Source organism: Lynx canadensis, chromosome B1 (genome assembly GCF_007474595.2).
Source record: "Lynx canadensis isolate LIC74 chromosome B1, mLynCan4.pri.v2, whole genome shotgun sequence".
NCBI classification, from domain to species: domain Eukaryota; kingdom Metazoa; phylum Chordata; class Mammalia; order Carnivora; family Felidae; genus Lynx; species Lynx canadensis.
In genome coordinates, this window is record NC_044306.2 from 122,503,350 (window position 1) to 122,519,109 (window position 15,760).

Sequence of the window (15,760 nt, forward strand, 5' to 3'; positions counted from 1 at the left end):
ACCTTTGCATGATGACTGCTACTACTATTACAATTTGTTTGAAGAAGATAGATAAATTGTTCTAGAAAAGTGAAAATCACTAAGAAATGTTTGAAAAGGTAATGTGAAGCTAAACTGTTTTTAAAATTTTTTTTTTCAATGTTTATTTATTTTTGGGACAGAGAGAGACAGAGCATGAACGGGGGAGGGGCAGAGAGAGAGGGAGACACAGAATCGGAAACAGGCTCCAGGCTCCGAGCCATCAGCCCGGAGCCTGACGCGGGGCTCGAACTCACGGACCGCGAGATCGTGACCTGGCTGAAGTCGGACGCTTAACCGACTGCGCCACCCAGGCGCCCCTGTTTTTAAAAGGTAGTATAGGGGCGCCGGGTTGGCTCAGTCAGTTGAGCGTCCGACTTCAGCTCAGGTCACGATCTCGCGGTCCGTGAGTTCGAGCCCCGCATCAGGCTCTGGGCTGATGGCTCAGAGCCTGGAGCCTGCTTCCGATTCTGTGTCTCCCTCTCTCTCTGCCCGTCCCCCGTTCATGCTCTGTCTCTGTCTCAAAAATAAATAAATGTAAAAAAAAAAAAAATAATAGTATAAACTCAATTAGGTGTACTTTAAACAGATCAATGGAACAAACTAACCCAGAAATAGACTTCAGTACGTACATACGAGAACTTAAAACATTATGAATTTGACATAAGTCCATGGGAAAAGGATTACTCAGTAACTAGGACAGGCAATTTAAAAGAAAATATTTGAGAGCACATGAGCCAGGGGAGGGGCAAAGAGGGAGAGAGAAAGAATCCCAAGCAGGTTATAAGCTCAGCACAGAGTCTGACACAGGGCTTGGTGATCTCACAACTGTGAGATCATGACCTGAGGCGAAATCAAGATTCCAACACTCAACCCACTAGGTTATAGGACTTTTTGGTAATCTGTCAAACTTCCAAATGCACATAACCTTTGGCCTAGTTTATTAGGATTCTCCAGAGAAACAGAACCAGTAGGATATATACCTTTTATTATAAGTATGTATTTTGACTTTTAAACAAATATAAAAGACTTATTATGAGGAATTGCCTTTCATAATTCTAGAAGCCGAGAAGTACCATGATCTGCAAGCTAGAGAACCAGGGGAGCCACTGGTGTAAATCCACTGAGGGCAGAAGATAAGATGTCCCAACTCATGGGTGAGGCAAACAAAGGGGCAAATTCCTCCTTTCTCCAGCTTTTGTTTTATTCAGACTCTCAGTGAGTTGGTTGAACCCCACCCTCACTGCAGAGGGCAATCCACTTAGTCCACAGATGGAATGGTACGGAAACATCCTCGAAGACACGAAATGTTTAATTTGAGCACCCTGTGACCAGTCAAGTTGATTAAAAGAAATTGTCCTCCCACCCAGCAACTCCATTTCTAGAAATTTCTACTGATACAAAAGGGGCATGTGCAAGATTATATATTTATAAGTGTATTCATTACACCTTGGTAATGACAAAGGATTGGAAACAACCAGAATGACTCCTCATAGGGTGATCCTATGTTCTGGGCTTAACATACCAGTTATACCTGCTGGTTTTGGTGTAATTATTAACGCTCCTTTCATCTGTCAAGTGTCCCACTTTAGGTAAGAAATTATTTGGTCACACTAATTGTAGAGGATTGGTTACATTAATGACTACATTTGCCCAATGAAAAAAAGAATGGAGCAGTTCTTTAGTTACTGAGATAGAAATCCACGACATGACGTTCAGTGACAAAAGCATGGTGTGAGATTGCATGGTATGCTGCAGTTTATATATAAGAAGAAAAATACACGCATGTGTTCATGTTTGGTTGCATATGGTAGACTTGTCTCTGAAGATACACAGAAGAACCTGGTGGCACTAGTAGACTAGATACCTGGGGGACAGGGAGCCCACGACTGAGCCTTTTTACTCTAAACTTCATTGGTGGTTTCTGAATTTTTAAATTCAAACACAATAAAATTTAAGTATTCAAGCAAACACAATTTATAATAATATGGTGATGGGGTATTTGGGGAAGAAAATTGTGTCAATCAGGGATTTCCAGAGAAACAGAAGCAGTAAGCTATATATGTATTAAATTGATTTCAAAGAGTGGGTTTATGTGATTGTGGGAACTGGTTGGTCCAGAATCTGTAGGGCAGGTCAGAAGGCTGGGAAAGCTGTGGCAGGAGCTGAGCCTGCAGTCTTTTTTTTTTTTTTTTTTTTTTTTTTTTTTTTAAACAAAGGCAAATTGCCACGTGCAACGCCTCATTTGGATGTGTATGGAGTCTTGGAAGCTTGGCTACCCTATGTTCTCCAGGTGAACCTTGAGAGCTTGTTTGGAGGTTCTAGCAGGGGAGTGCAGCTACTCGTATACCCTTGACCAAAGAACGGTCCTCCTCTATTGGGGAAGGTCGTCTGCCTCGATGGAGCACTCAGCTTTGGGAGGGACGCACATGGAGTGGTGAGGAAGGAAGGGGACACCCGCCTCGCCAGCCAGATCAACCGAGTCAACCCTGGGGTGACAGATGTCGCAGTCAGATCACCCTCACATCTGAGGCTGCAGTCTTAAGGCAGAATTTCCTCTTGGAAACCTCAGTTTTGCTCTTAAGGCTTTTTTTTTTTTTTTTTTTTTTTATGTTTATTTTTGAGAGAGAGAGAGTGAGTGGGGGAGGGACAGATAGAGAGGGAGACACAGAATCTGAAGCAGGCTCCAGGCTCTGAGCTGTCAGCACACAGCCGGGTGCAGGGCTCGAAGTCACGAATTGTGAGATCATGACCTGAGCCGAAGTCAGTAACTGACTTAAGTAACTGAGCCACTCAGTTACTGAGGCACCCCAAGGCTAACCTTTAACTGATTGATGAAGTCCCCTCGTATTATCGAGGATAACTCTTATTTAAATTCAGTGGATTATAGATGGGTGTGAAGCACAGCTACACAATACATAACATGTAGGTTCGTGGTCTATTGAATCATAGGGTCCTCCAGCCTCGCTAAGCTGACACACAGAATAACATTCACAGTCTACCCTTGTCAGCTTGGCATCGTGTACATCTTCCTAAAGCATCCTTAATCTCCACATAAAGTACTTCTAACATCAAACAACTAACCCACATACAGAAAACATGTTAACTCTCCCCAGAAGAGGATGCGATGTTCTTGGGTCATGCTCACTTCTCTCCTTCATATACTATAGCTTAAATGCTGTGATGTAAGGTTAACCATTTTTAATATATCTTATGGTAGGTAATAAGAGGATACCAGAGGGAAGAAAAAAGATGTGCTTACTATGTGTGTATTTATAATGCGTACATATTTGTTTATGTACACACAAACATAACAAAACAAGGAAGAAAGGTAATAATCAGAGTCCTTGTTTTTCCCACTGGGTGTGTAGTTGTAGCTGGTATTTAGAACTGCCTTTTATTACCCATTCCATACTCCCTCTCCCTCAGCAAGCTGGTCGTGGCTGTGCCTGGTGGGGTGGCCCAAACATTTATTCCTGAAGAGTCCAGGCCTTTGGCTGTCCTCCCTGAATTGAATTGTAGTTTTCCATTGACTTTAGTCACAGGACTTGGTGGTACTGAGATCCCTTAGAGGATCCCCTGTATTTGGAACATACTATTACCTCCATTGTGCAGTAGCAGCCCCGTTTCCCCCGGGGAATCAGGATCGGTCACCCCAGCCAGTACGGTAATTCCCTTCATCTGTTGAATCAGAGATAGGAGCCCAAAGTAGCTGGTAGCAGTCTTAATGTCCAGCATGTTAGAATCATTGTGTTGCCCGGTGGAAGCATTCCTCCCTTTGGAACAAATGCCTCTAAACTAGCACAGCGCAAGAACATGGGGACATTGCCCCAGCTGGGCTGTAACCGAGTCTTCAAAGGCCATTCTGCCACTCTGTCAGGCCTGCGACTTTAGGATGATGGGGAACATGGTAAAGGCAACAAGTTCCATCAGCAAGATAAGCAGTATATTGCCTCCGGAATCCAAAGAGGTCCATTAGGTATTGTGCCTTTGGTTGGCTGCGAAAGGGGCCAGATGCAACAAGGTATCCTTTACCTTAGGAAAGATATTTGAGGGGGGCCGGGGTGGCTCACTCGATTGAGCATCCGACTTCGGCTCAGGTCATGATCTCACAGCTCGTGAGTTCGAGCGTCGTGTCAGGCTCTGTACTGACAGCTCGGAGCCTGCAGCCTGCTTCAGATTCTGTGCCTCCCTCTCTCTCGGCTCCAACCCACTCACATTCTGTCTCTGCCTCAAAAATAAATAAACATCCAAAAAAAAAAGTTTTTTTTTTAAAAAAAGAAAAGATATCTGACCTGTCCACACCACCGGACCCCTAGAGTTTCAGTGATGTGGAAAGCCCCTGAATTTATTTCCCACCCTCAAACAAATGTCTTACCAAAAAGTCTAGAGTCGTTACTACTTCTTGCTCCTTAGGTCCAATCAGCCTAATGTCATCAGCGCAGTGGACCCATGTGATGTCTTAGGAGCAGTGTGATCAGGGTTGGTGTGGACTAAATTATGACATGGGGCTGAACTGGTAAACCTCTGAGGTAGGGTAGTGAAAGGTGTATTGGTGGCCGTGCCGGATACAGCAGGGTGCTTCTGGCAGTCTTTACTAATAGCTATCAAGAAAACTACATTTGCCAGATCAATAGCTGCGCATCAGGGACCAGGGGATTTGTTAATTTCCTCAAGAAATGGAATCACATCTGGAACAGTAGCTGTGATTGTAGTCACCACCTGATTAATTTTGTGATAATCCACTGTCATTCTCTAGGATCCATCTATTTTCTGCACGGGTCCCACGGGTGGGCTGCATGGGGATGTGGTGGAAATCACCACCCCTGCATCCTTCAAGTCCGTGATGGTGGCACTAATCTCTGAAACCCCTCCTCAAATATTGCTTCTGGTTTACAATCTTCCAGAATAGAGACGGTTCCAGTGACTTACATTTGTCCTTTCTGACTACAGTAGCCCTCACAACGCAGCTCAGAAAACCAGGCTGTGTATCTTGCCCGTTACTGAGTAAGTCTACACCAATTAAGCATTCTAGAAGTGGAGAAATAACCACAGGCTCAGGAACTCACTGGCCACGCTTCTCTGGTTTCATCCTCGTGGCTTCTGTGGAAAATCCAGTTCCTCTCAGATGTCTTCCAAGTGTCTCTGGGATTCCCCATAGAGCACTTTCCGTACGCTCCTGAAACCAGTTTTTGCAGGCATCTGCCAATTTCATTCTCTGGGATGAGCTCAACCCCTGGCCCCTGCCGCTGTGCTGAGTGCCTAGACACTGTGGAAGACTTAAGGGCACGGTCTTCACAGCTATAAATGTGACACAACACACTATCCCAATGTCTTCCCCTTAAGACCCTAGTGAGAACGCTCCTTTGTGGCTTGCTGTGGGCGCAACAGACAAGAATGTGCTCAGAATCACCCCTCCCCTATGGCGAGTGTCCATAATCCATCAATAAGACATTTGCACCACAACCTTCTCTTCCCTCGGGTGCATTCTTTCTCGAGAAGGCTCTTGGCTCCTTTTATCTGCCAGTTCACTAGACCAGAGCGACTAGAAATGTGGTTGGGCTGTTAATGCCTGTGAGCGGCACGTGACAAGTACAGAAGTAAGAGAGTAAGTGTTGAGAGTCAGTGTTTAAACAACAGCAATTAGGCAGAACCAACTTCATGTCTGTTGTTCTTGATAATAAGAACTTGAGGTTGTGCTATTTGTAGTTTGAGTTCGTGTCTCTACCGACTTATTTTTATCGGATTTTACAAAATCTCAGTCGGTGATAGATCAGAAATTTAAAAAAAGAAAAAGAAAGCCTGGTCCTTCACGGCACGTGACTGAGGAAACTGCGGGGCCTCATGCCCAGACGGCCTGAGTCCAAAGTGATTGAGTGTAGGCTCTAGCTTGGAATCTGCTATGAAGCATACTTGGCTCGGAGGAGTCTGGCAAAAATACGGGTTTGTTGCAACCGACCTGAAGTAGTGGAGGGGAAGGGAAGTAGGATCGATGTTAACGCCATACTGTTCTCTTGCTCTTTGCCTGAAATAGGGACACAGCCTGACTCTCTCACCTGTGTGTGGCGAATGGGAGGGTCAAAGATGGAAGCACCCACTCTGGCACATCATGTGGGTGGGAAGAGAAGGGCTGTGGCCCACTGAGTGTTCTGATTCCTAGTGGCTCTGTCATAGCGGACAGATTGCCCTCAGAGGCATAAATAGCCGTCCCTACCCTGGGGGTGACTCCGATAGTTCAGAGGGAACAGTGTTGCTGTGGGGCAAGATTTTCCTAGGCGGCGTTCTGAGAATACCTGCTAATACTTTGGCTGTGTCTTAAGTGGCACTTCCTTTATGATAAACACATACCTGGTAGTGGAAGGGACCTGATGCAGACACCCTGCTGGCTGTTCTCCCAGACGGCCCCACTCCCATCTGCTGTTGGCATAAACCATCCTCCCTTATCTTGGATTTGGAGAAATAGCAGGCTCCTGGCAGGGGGCAAAATTGTGACCCCTTTTCAGGGCTGCTGAGAGCAGGTAAAGCATCTAGTGGAGTACAAATGCATAGTATGTTATGTTATAGGTGAGCTTGACCTCTTCATGTCCAAACCCTCCAAAAAATGACTGTATCCCCGCTGAAGTATACTCTCCATCATGTAGCTTTGTGTGCCTCATGTGCAGAATTTGTATTACTTAGTTCTATACGTGATCATGGATGTGTGTGTGTGTATGTGTGTGTGTGTGTGTGTACTTTTTAAGTTTTTAAATTTATTTTGAGTGAGAGAGAGCAAGTAGGTGAGCACGAGCAGGGGAGAAGCAGAAAGGGAGAGAGAGACAATCCCAGGCAGGCTTGGAGCTGTCAGCACAGAGCCTGATGTGGGGCTTGGATCCACAAACTGTGAGATCAAGACCTGAGCCAAAACCAACGGTCGGACACTTAACCAACTGAGCCACCCAAGTGCCCCATATTTTTATTTTTTAATTTTTAAAAATTTTTAAAAATGTTTCTTTTTATTTTTGAGAGAGAGAGAGAGAGACAGACAGAGCATGAGTCAGGGAGGGGCAGAGAAAGAGGGAGACACAGAATCCGAAGCAGGCTCCAGACTTTGAGCCATCAGCACAGAGCCCGACGGAGGGTTTGAACCCACAAACTGTGAGATCATGACCTGAGCCGAAGTCGGACACACAACCGACTGAGCCACCCAGGCGCCCCCCCCCCCCTTTTTTTTTAATTTTATTTATTTTCAGAGAGAGAGCACGAGCAGGGGAGGGGCAGAGAGAGAGGGAGACACAGAATCTGTAGCAGGCTCAAGGCTCTGAGCTGTCAGCACAGATCCCAATGCAGGGCTCAAACCCATGAACTATGAGATCATGACTTGAGCTGAAATCCAGAGTCAGATGCTTAACCAACTGAGCCACTCAGGTGCCCCTGTATGTATTTATTATCTTTTCCATATTAACTAAGAACTCCTTCAAGACCGAGAGTATTTCTTTAACTCCAAATTCTTCATAGCACACAGTCTAACAGAAGTGGATTCTTCATTGCCATTTATGACATTAATCAGTTGTATTTCCTTTTAAATTACAGATAAAATATATTTTAATAGCAAAATATTACAGGCACAGCAAAATGCTCTTTTTAATAAACTTAACCAAAGAATATAAATAAACAGGACATATTTTACAAAAAGTAGGAACAACATTACCTACACAAAGAAAAACTTGGTTCTGAGAAAATAAAACATGAACCGCACATCTCAGTGAAGATTCATTTGCAACTGCTTCCTTTGTGAACTTGACATAATACATTTTTAAGTTGCCATTTGCTTTATCTCATATGATACAAACATAACAAAATACATGAAAAACCTTGTTGAAATACACAAAAATGTAATGTAATCTCTGAGTCCTAGATGTTTTGAGTAACAGAAGCAACTTTTTCGTCAAGGTACGCATTTGGAACTGCAAAAGCAGTGTTAACGACATCGCTTCGCACCATATACCATAATCTCTTGTGTTTGGGGTCTCCCTCCACTTTTCTGTCCCTTTAAACTTCTATCTAAAAAAAAAAAAAAAAGCAGTATTCATAAAGATAAGAGAAGGGGTTAGAATCTGTTTGAGCTCTGGATGCCAGTATCTCGTTACCCTATTTCAGTCCTCTTTTTCTAGTTTGAAAATGCGGTGTAACACATCATTGTTCGTTTCATGCGGACTTAGTGTTGCTCCTTCATGTGGCCACAGAAGTTGCTCTTGAATAAGGCGAGAGTGCTCAGCTATCTCAGTGCAAGGGAATTCTGACTTGCCCCAGGCCGACACCGGCAGCTCACCCTGGGGAAGGGACTGTCCCAACACACTCGGCTTCACGAGTCTCTCAGTCTGTTCGCAGAGATGTTGCATGAAGAGAACCCAGCGCTTACAAATACTCTATTATTGTTCTAGTTATAATACTAATAACACGGATTGTTATTAAACTACAAGTAACCGGCTCTTTTATTACCTTTCCTCAAGTTAGGCTTTCCTACTCTTTAAAACATTTTCCCCAAAATGATTACCTTCCTTTATCTTTCTCATCCTACCTAATAGCCGGTAGGACATGTACTTCTCACCGGCTTATCATTAGAAAGGAAGGAAGGACCCACTAGATGCCTGAGCCTGTTACGAAGAGAAAAGAAATTGCCCATTTTGGTTTTGTTTGGTTTTCTGTATAAAGAAAGAACAAAAACAAAAAACAGAACCAGCGCTGCCCCCACCCTCAATCTTCGGTGTTTGTTATTTCTAGACACTTTCTGTAGAAGCAGTCAAAGCACATAGCTGTTCCCTTCCTGGTTGATAGCACAACCTGGATGTCGGAGGAGCTGACTGTGATGCAGAATGAGATGCCACGCGGCTTGGGGACCGCAATGAGAGAACACAAAACCCCTTTGTCTTCTACATTTCCTAAAAGTGAGCACGCCTGGGTTGGTGGTTTCATCGGCTTCCATCAGAACGATGACAGCTTTGGTATTCTCACGGAGGTGACAACATCCTGAAGGGCAAGCAGTTACCCACAAGTCAGCAAATGTGGTGGGTTCCGAAAGGTCCAAATCTGCATGTGCTTTTGGTTTGTTTTGAAAGAAAAAGCCTTAGTCAGCTTTCGTCTGAAGCCTGCTGTGGATCACAACATCAGGGACCATTCCGCCCTGCGCGCTTGGGCAGGGAAGGCCTATTTAAAGATGAACGACCGAGATCGGATTGTGCCTTCCCCTTGGTCGAGCTGCTTTCTTATTTGAGACTGTAATAGAGCATACACACATACATATTTACTGGTGAGCAATTTTATGATAACGAACTTAGCAAATATTAAATAAGACATGCTGGTTAGTAAGGACACATTGCATCTGTAAGTTAATGAACACGTGACACCCCTACCCCCCCACCGAATTTCAGTATGGCTTTCCGTACTTTTTGCAGGATAAATATTGAAAAGTGGTTGCTAAAACATGTACAAATTGGGAACTGGCCTAATACTTACGGTAATTCATAAAATGAAATACTATTCAATGAATCAAAATGAATACTTCTATCTAAATTTATTAATAGGGAAAAATGTTTACGACACATTGCCAGTGGAGTATGTATGTAAAGAGTGATTAAATTTTGATTTTTAAATATTTATTTGCACAGGGAGAAGTCTGAAAGTGTGTGAGTCTGATGTACTTTTACTTTAATTTTTCTATAATAATGATGTGTCACTTGCATAATTACAGAATACAAAGAATAAAAAATTGATTATCTGAGCAAATGTTTCATGTGGCAAAGTAGTTCCCCACTGAGTATCAAATACATTGGAACTATCTAAAAATGAATGGGGTTGGGGGGGCGAGACTGGGTGACTCAATCAGTTAAGTGTCTGACTCTTGATTTTGGCTCAGGTCATGATTTCTCGGTTTGTGTGTTCGAACCCTGCATCAGGCTCTGTACTGACAGCACTCAGCCTGTTTGGGATTATCTCCTTCTCTCTGTCCCTCCCCTGCTTGTTCTCTATTTCTCTGTCTCTCAAAATAAATGAACATTTAAAAAATGTTTTTAAATAATAAAAAATAAAAATGAGTGGTATACTTATTTGGATTTCAAACTGAAAATACAACCAAAAGCAAAAGTCCCAGCATCTACAAAAGAATATTCAACAAGTCTCTTCATAAAAAAAAAAAAATTAAGAAAAGTTGTTGATGTTTGAAAACATCAAGGGTTTCAAGATGGTATTTGTAGAAAATTTTAGAAAGCCGTAAGGACACGTTCTTGACTAACAACTCACTAAGTTGCAAACACATATACAAAAAATGTATGAGACTGGTGAATTTTTATAAGCACCTTATAAGAAAGCAGATAAAATAAACCACATTTCATGCTTGATCTTCACAAAGCCTGGAAGCTAAGGGAAGTTCCTCTAGCAATCAATCTTCCTTCTCTATTTAAAAGGAATTTCTACTATAGAAATATGGCGGCTTTCCTCTGTCTGACCTTCCAGTCCCACATGTCCTCCAGGAAAAATTGGACCAGGCCACCCACTCAAAGGAAGACTAATCTTGAGGGCGAGAGGCTAAGGCTCCAGGGCTGAGACCCCAGTGTAGCCCTGTCCTTTCTCTTTTACCCCCATCTCCATGCCTTCTGTGACTCACAAGAAGTCTGCCAGTGGACATCCCATTCGTTCTTGGAGATAGTCTGACACTTTCAATAGAAATATGTTTGAAGTTGTCAACATGTTATTTCTGAGTACTAGACATCAAGAGGACTTGTATAACTCACCAGTTTCCAGCGTAATATTTTGATCCACTCGTCAGCTTCTACTCCTGTCTTTGCACAGAGATAAAATGTCCTGAATGGAAACACTAAGCTGAGAAGACGAAAGAAAAACATAAGATACTCCAGGTGGTTGGTTGAATGTATTCGTTGAACAGTAATTAGAATATTCAACAAGAAAAAATAATCAACAAAGAGCAACTTGCAGAACTGATAAATACAGAGTGATTCCTGCCAGCAAAGGGCAGAAATGTGGAGGAAGTTGTGGATTCATAGTATTATTACTGGTCAGTTTATATTTTCTAATGAGAAGTCAAAACAGAAAAAAAAAAAAAAACATGTCCAGGACACCCCCATATCCTTTTGTAGGCTTATGTCTTAGACTGAATACAGCACTTGTGTGTTTATTCAGTTGATGTGTTAAATGACTCCGAACGCGTGCTATGATTCAAAGAATCAGCAAGACGGGTAAGAGTTTGCTGAAGAAACCCATTTGTGTTGGCCTGATTCAGTGAGAAATAAGCTGCTTTGTTGGATGTAGGTACTTTTAACTAATTAGGACAGGAAAAAAAAGATAATAAATCTCAACTATTCATTTTGCCCACTGTGTCATGAGTTCATCTCTGCTTAGAAGAAGACAAACTTTCCTACTGGCATGAAAACTTATTCTAGGAATATGGTAGCTCTTCATTGACTGTCTCTCTTTGGCTATCTAGTCAAATCTTTTGACTAAAAAGATCAGCCCTAACTTACATCTTGCCCATACTTCCCGTCCTTATACTTGAGATGCGAAACACTAAGAATCCTTTTTCCTCTCTCGTGAGAAAAATTTTTAAAAAGCCTTCCGCTCTAAGTCAGAAGGGTTTCTATATCCTAAAGCCAAAGCAGCATATCTTGTTTGTATCAGTGATTAACGTTGAATAGACAAGAAGTAAGTCCCTGTGTATAGAAGAAGGTAAACCTTGGTGTGAGGCCCAGTTGGGTGGTGAGGGGATAGTGGTGGTACTATATAGAACTGGTTTCTGGAATTGTCATTGTTTGGTACTCCCTGTGAGAGACATTATTAATTGCCTATTAATGCAGATAATTTTTCCTTTCTTCTTGCTAACAGAACCCCAGGCAATAAATTATAATTAGTTGGAGCCAATTATGATCATACTAGTTTTCTCGCTTTCCCTGCTGCTGCTGATGGCCATGGGACCCAGCCTTGGCCAATGAGATAGGAGGGGAAATCTGATAGATTTCTGAGAAAATGCCTGCTTTCCTGATAAAAAGGGACAGGTATGGGTGATCCCATCCCTACATCCTTCTTCATGACTGACATGAAAATGTGAGGCCTAAAGCTGGAGTAGTTATCTTGGGCACTAAAGTAGCAAATGAATTGCTCAAGGTCAAGAGAAATGTAGAGACACTGGCTCCCATCTTGTCATGTTAGCTGCCTGCCTCCTGATATTTTGTTATATAACCAATAACCCCCCCCACCCTGCTGGCTCATATGGTACCTTTAAGTGAATTTTATTTTTTTTTTCTTAAAAAAAATTTTTTTTAATGTTTATTTATTTTTGACAGACACAGAGCATGAGTCGGGGAGGGGCAGAGAGAGAGGGAGACACAGAATCTGAAACAGGCTCCAGGCTCTGAGCTGTCAGCACAGACCCCTATGTGGGGCTCGAACTCACAAGCCGTGAGATCATGACCTGAGCTGAAGTCGGTTGCTCAACTGACTGAGCCACCCAGGCACCCCCCTTTAAGTGAATTTTTAAAAGATATCCATTACTGGTAGATGTTACAGAATTAACGTTCATTTTCTTGGATGTGTAATGGTGACATTGTTATTCTTAGGGAGTACATGCCCAGGTATATATAGATAAAGTGCCATGATGTCTCCAACTTACTTTCAATTTGTTCGGAAAAAAAGTGAATGGATAGAGATATAGCAGATAATGGCAAAATACTTATGATGCATCTAACTGAAAAGTATGTGGGTATGTTTGAAAAACATTAAGGTTGATGGAAAATAAAGCACTCCTTTTTCAAGACACGTCTCCTAGTCAGAGAATTGTCATGATGCACTGATTAGGTTAGAACGAAACACTTTTGTGTTATCTGCCAGAAATAGTCATAATAATACAAATCACCCATTGTTGCAGTCAACAAAGTTAAAATTTAAAATGAGTAAAAAACTCCAAAGGAATAAAGCTGAGATGTTGGTGGCATTCTGTTACGTATATACTTATGCAGTGTACAACGTAAACAGTTATGCTGCCGGACCTGCCTATTGGTTTAAGTCACTTTAAATGAGGTATTATGTCACGCTCAGCTGTAGCATTCCTAACATACATACGCCGTGTGTTAGTTACATCCGTGCCCCTCAGATCAAGACATTTGTACATACAGGGTTTTTTTATTCCTCAGCTAAAGTAATTGTCTGCCAAGAAGACATTTAAAATCATTTCCTTACAAGACAACTTACCAAAAACAGTTTACTCTTTCCTGTGAATAATCAAATTGTACAGCTGAACATTCTGTTAAGTCTAGGATCCGAATTGGTTCTGGTGACTTCAAAAAAGAAAAAGAAAGCAACTTATATGTCATCACAATAAAACACACAAATTTGTCCATCATTTATTCCCCTAAAAATCTTCCATTATATGCCCTTGTCGATTTTACTTTCAATAAGGGGACCGATCATAGAGAACCTTCCTGAAGGGAAGTCATAACCCCTGGTTTGGGGATTTGCTATTCATGAAAACTGGACGTTAGGAAGAGATTGTCTTTATCAATTTATTTTATTTATTTATTTAAAAATTTTTTTAATGTTTATTTATTTTTGAGACAGAAAATGAGTGGGGGAGGGGCAGAGAGAGGGAGACACAGAATCCAAAGCAGGCTCCAGGGCTCTGAGCTGTCAGCACAGAGCCCCACAGGGGGCTCGAACTCATCAACTGTGAGATCATGACCTGAGCCGAAGTCAGATGCTCAACCCACTGAGCCACCCAGGTGCTCCTTTATCAATTTAAATTTAGTGGAGATGGATTTTTTAAATTATTTTATTTTATTAATTATTTATTTATTTTTAATTTACATCCAAGTTAGCATATGGTGCCACAATGATTTCAGGAGTAGATTCCTTAATGTCCCTTACCCATTTAGCCTATGCCTCCTCCCACAACCCCTCCAGTAACCCTCTGTTTGTTCTCCATATTTAAGAGTCTCTTATGTTTTGTCCCCCTCCCTGTTTTTATATTATTTTTGCTTCCCTTCCCTTGTGTTCATCTGTTTTGTCTCTTAAAGTCCTCATATGAGTGAAGCCATATATTTGTCTTATTGGAGATGGATTTTAAACATAGAAGGGAGTCATATTTTTCTTTCATGTTTTTAAACTTCTACTTTCTCGGAAATTTGGTGTAGGGAAAGTGAGAAGAAATAAAATAATTTCAAACTGGCTTCATGAAATGGGCATGGGAAATGGACATATTTTATACTAAAGGGAGAAACTGCTGCAGACAAAGCTAATGCACCCCAGCAAGACAACAAACCCATTGCCCTAAACAAGGGAATGATGTGCCTTGGGAAGCTGGTTTAGCAGTTCAAAAGATCCGTTTCTGGGACACACATCTCATCCTTGCGGAAGAACTCTGCCTAAGGCACAAGGCTGGCTCTGTCAGTGGAGCATGCAGCTCTTGATCTCGGGGTTGTGAGTTTGAACCCCGAGGGTTCATGTTGGGCGTAAAGATTACTTAAAAAGAAAACAACTCTCATATCAGGAATCAAGAACACACATTTCCAGTCACTTATTGGCATTTCAGGTACTCATAAAGAAAATTTCAGGGATTTCAAAGGCAGATGTTCTTTGCATCTAGAGAGCTGATTTTTAAAGGGCAAATTATTATGTTTCTCACCATCTGGTCTTTGAAGTATTTCAGCTCATTCCTGTGCAACGTGAACCATCTTGTTTTCCAGGTCTGAGAAAAAAATAATTAAAACATGCAGGTTTTGAATATAGGAATGCAATCTTTGAACTGGATCGTTTCCTTTAATTTCAATAGTATCTAAAAGATTAGATCCAATAAAATATTGTTGTGGTAAGTCATTTCTGAAGAAAAGTTTCAAAATATGTACAAAAACTGAAGTGATTTCATGCTTTAAGTTCATAATGAAGATAGAGATATTGACATACTTAAACAAATAAGAAGAAATGGTCTATCATAAATATCCAAGGTTATTTATAACAAACTACTAAATGTCTGTCTTATTAACTCCATAATAAGAATATAAACCATTTTGTGAGCACCTACTATGGGCTACATACTATCCTTGGAGGTTCATATATATTATAGCCAATCCTTATATGATGCCAATATTCTTGTTTAACAAATACACAAATTGAAGTTTAGGAACCTCAAACCACATAATTTTCTAAGACTTGCCTAAGAATTCCACGGTATTGGTGGCAGGAACTGGTGTTTCCCACCTCCTCCTTCTTACGTACTGACAGAACCCTCATCTCGGGTGGCAATGTGTCCAGTTAAAAGAGGTAACAGAGAACTTAAAAACAGATATGCTGTGAATATAAATACTTCCTATCCTTAGAAAGCATCCAGTCTAGTAGGGACACAAATAAATAAATATTTAGGTTGAACTCAAGCAGGCCAGTACCCATGAGAGAGGTTAAGTGCCCCGACTCTTAAAATAGGGAAGAGTAGACCTATTCCATGAAGGCCATCTTGGTACAATGACATAAATGGAGGGACAGTTGGATATCCCACACTAGTAAAGTTCTAAACTGTGTTTCCTTTGGGATTTTATAACATAGTTACGTTAATGCCAGTGATATTTTTGGCCTACTTTTGGGTAAACATTTTATACAATTTTCACTTCTTTGTTAAAAAAAATGAAAAAGAAGAATGTTCTAGAGTCAACTTGCTACTTTCATCCTTCATCCTCTATTGTTCCATTAAAAGGACTGTAAGTTTTGGGGA

The 15,760-nt window shown here is 41.6% G+C and overlaps 2 protein-coding genes across 4 annotated transcripts in view; one reads left to right on the top strand and one right to left on the bottom strand.

The window, feature by feature from the left end:
- LAMTOR3 (late endosomal/lysosomal adaptor, MAPK and MTOR activator 3) overlaps window positions 1-11,336 on the top strand; it is a 30,246-nt gene extending 18,910 nt beyond the window's left edge. Inside the window, exons 7-8 of one of the 2 annotated variants that reach the window (XM_030313375.1) lie at window positions 1,081-1,175; window positions 10,458-11,336. In XM_030313375.1, coding sequence (XP_030169235.1) covers window positions 1,081-1,136 — 56 coding nt within the window. In that variant the 3' untranslated portion in view covers window positions 1,137-1,175; window positions 10,458-11,336. Of the gene's footprint in view, window positions 1-1,080; window positions 1,392-10,457 lie in introns of those variants that run through there. The other variant, XM_030313374.1, reaches the window with a different exon arrangement.
- Window positions 7,424-15,760, bottom strand: part of DAPP1 (dual adaptor of phosphotyrosine and 3-phosphoinositides 1) — a 52,676-nt gene continuing 44,339 nt past the window's right edge. The window contains exons 6-9 of one of the 2 annotated variants that reach the window (XM_030313371.1): window positions 14,681-14,743; window positions 13,252-13,337; window positions 10,785-10,872; window positions 7,424-9,270 (exon numbers count right to left, since the gene is read on the bottom strand). In XM_030313371.1, the coding sequence (XP_030169231.1) occupies window positions 9,202-9,270; window positions 10,785-10,872; window positions 13,252-13,337; window positions 14,681-14,743 (306 nt within the window). In that variant the 3' untranslated portion in view covers window positions 7,424-9,201. The remainder of the gene's footprint in view (window positions 9,271-10,784; window positions 10,873-13,251; window positions 13,338-14,680; window positions 14,744-15,760) is intronic. The other variant, XM_030313372.1, reaches the window with a different exon arrangement.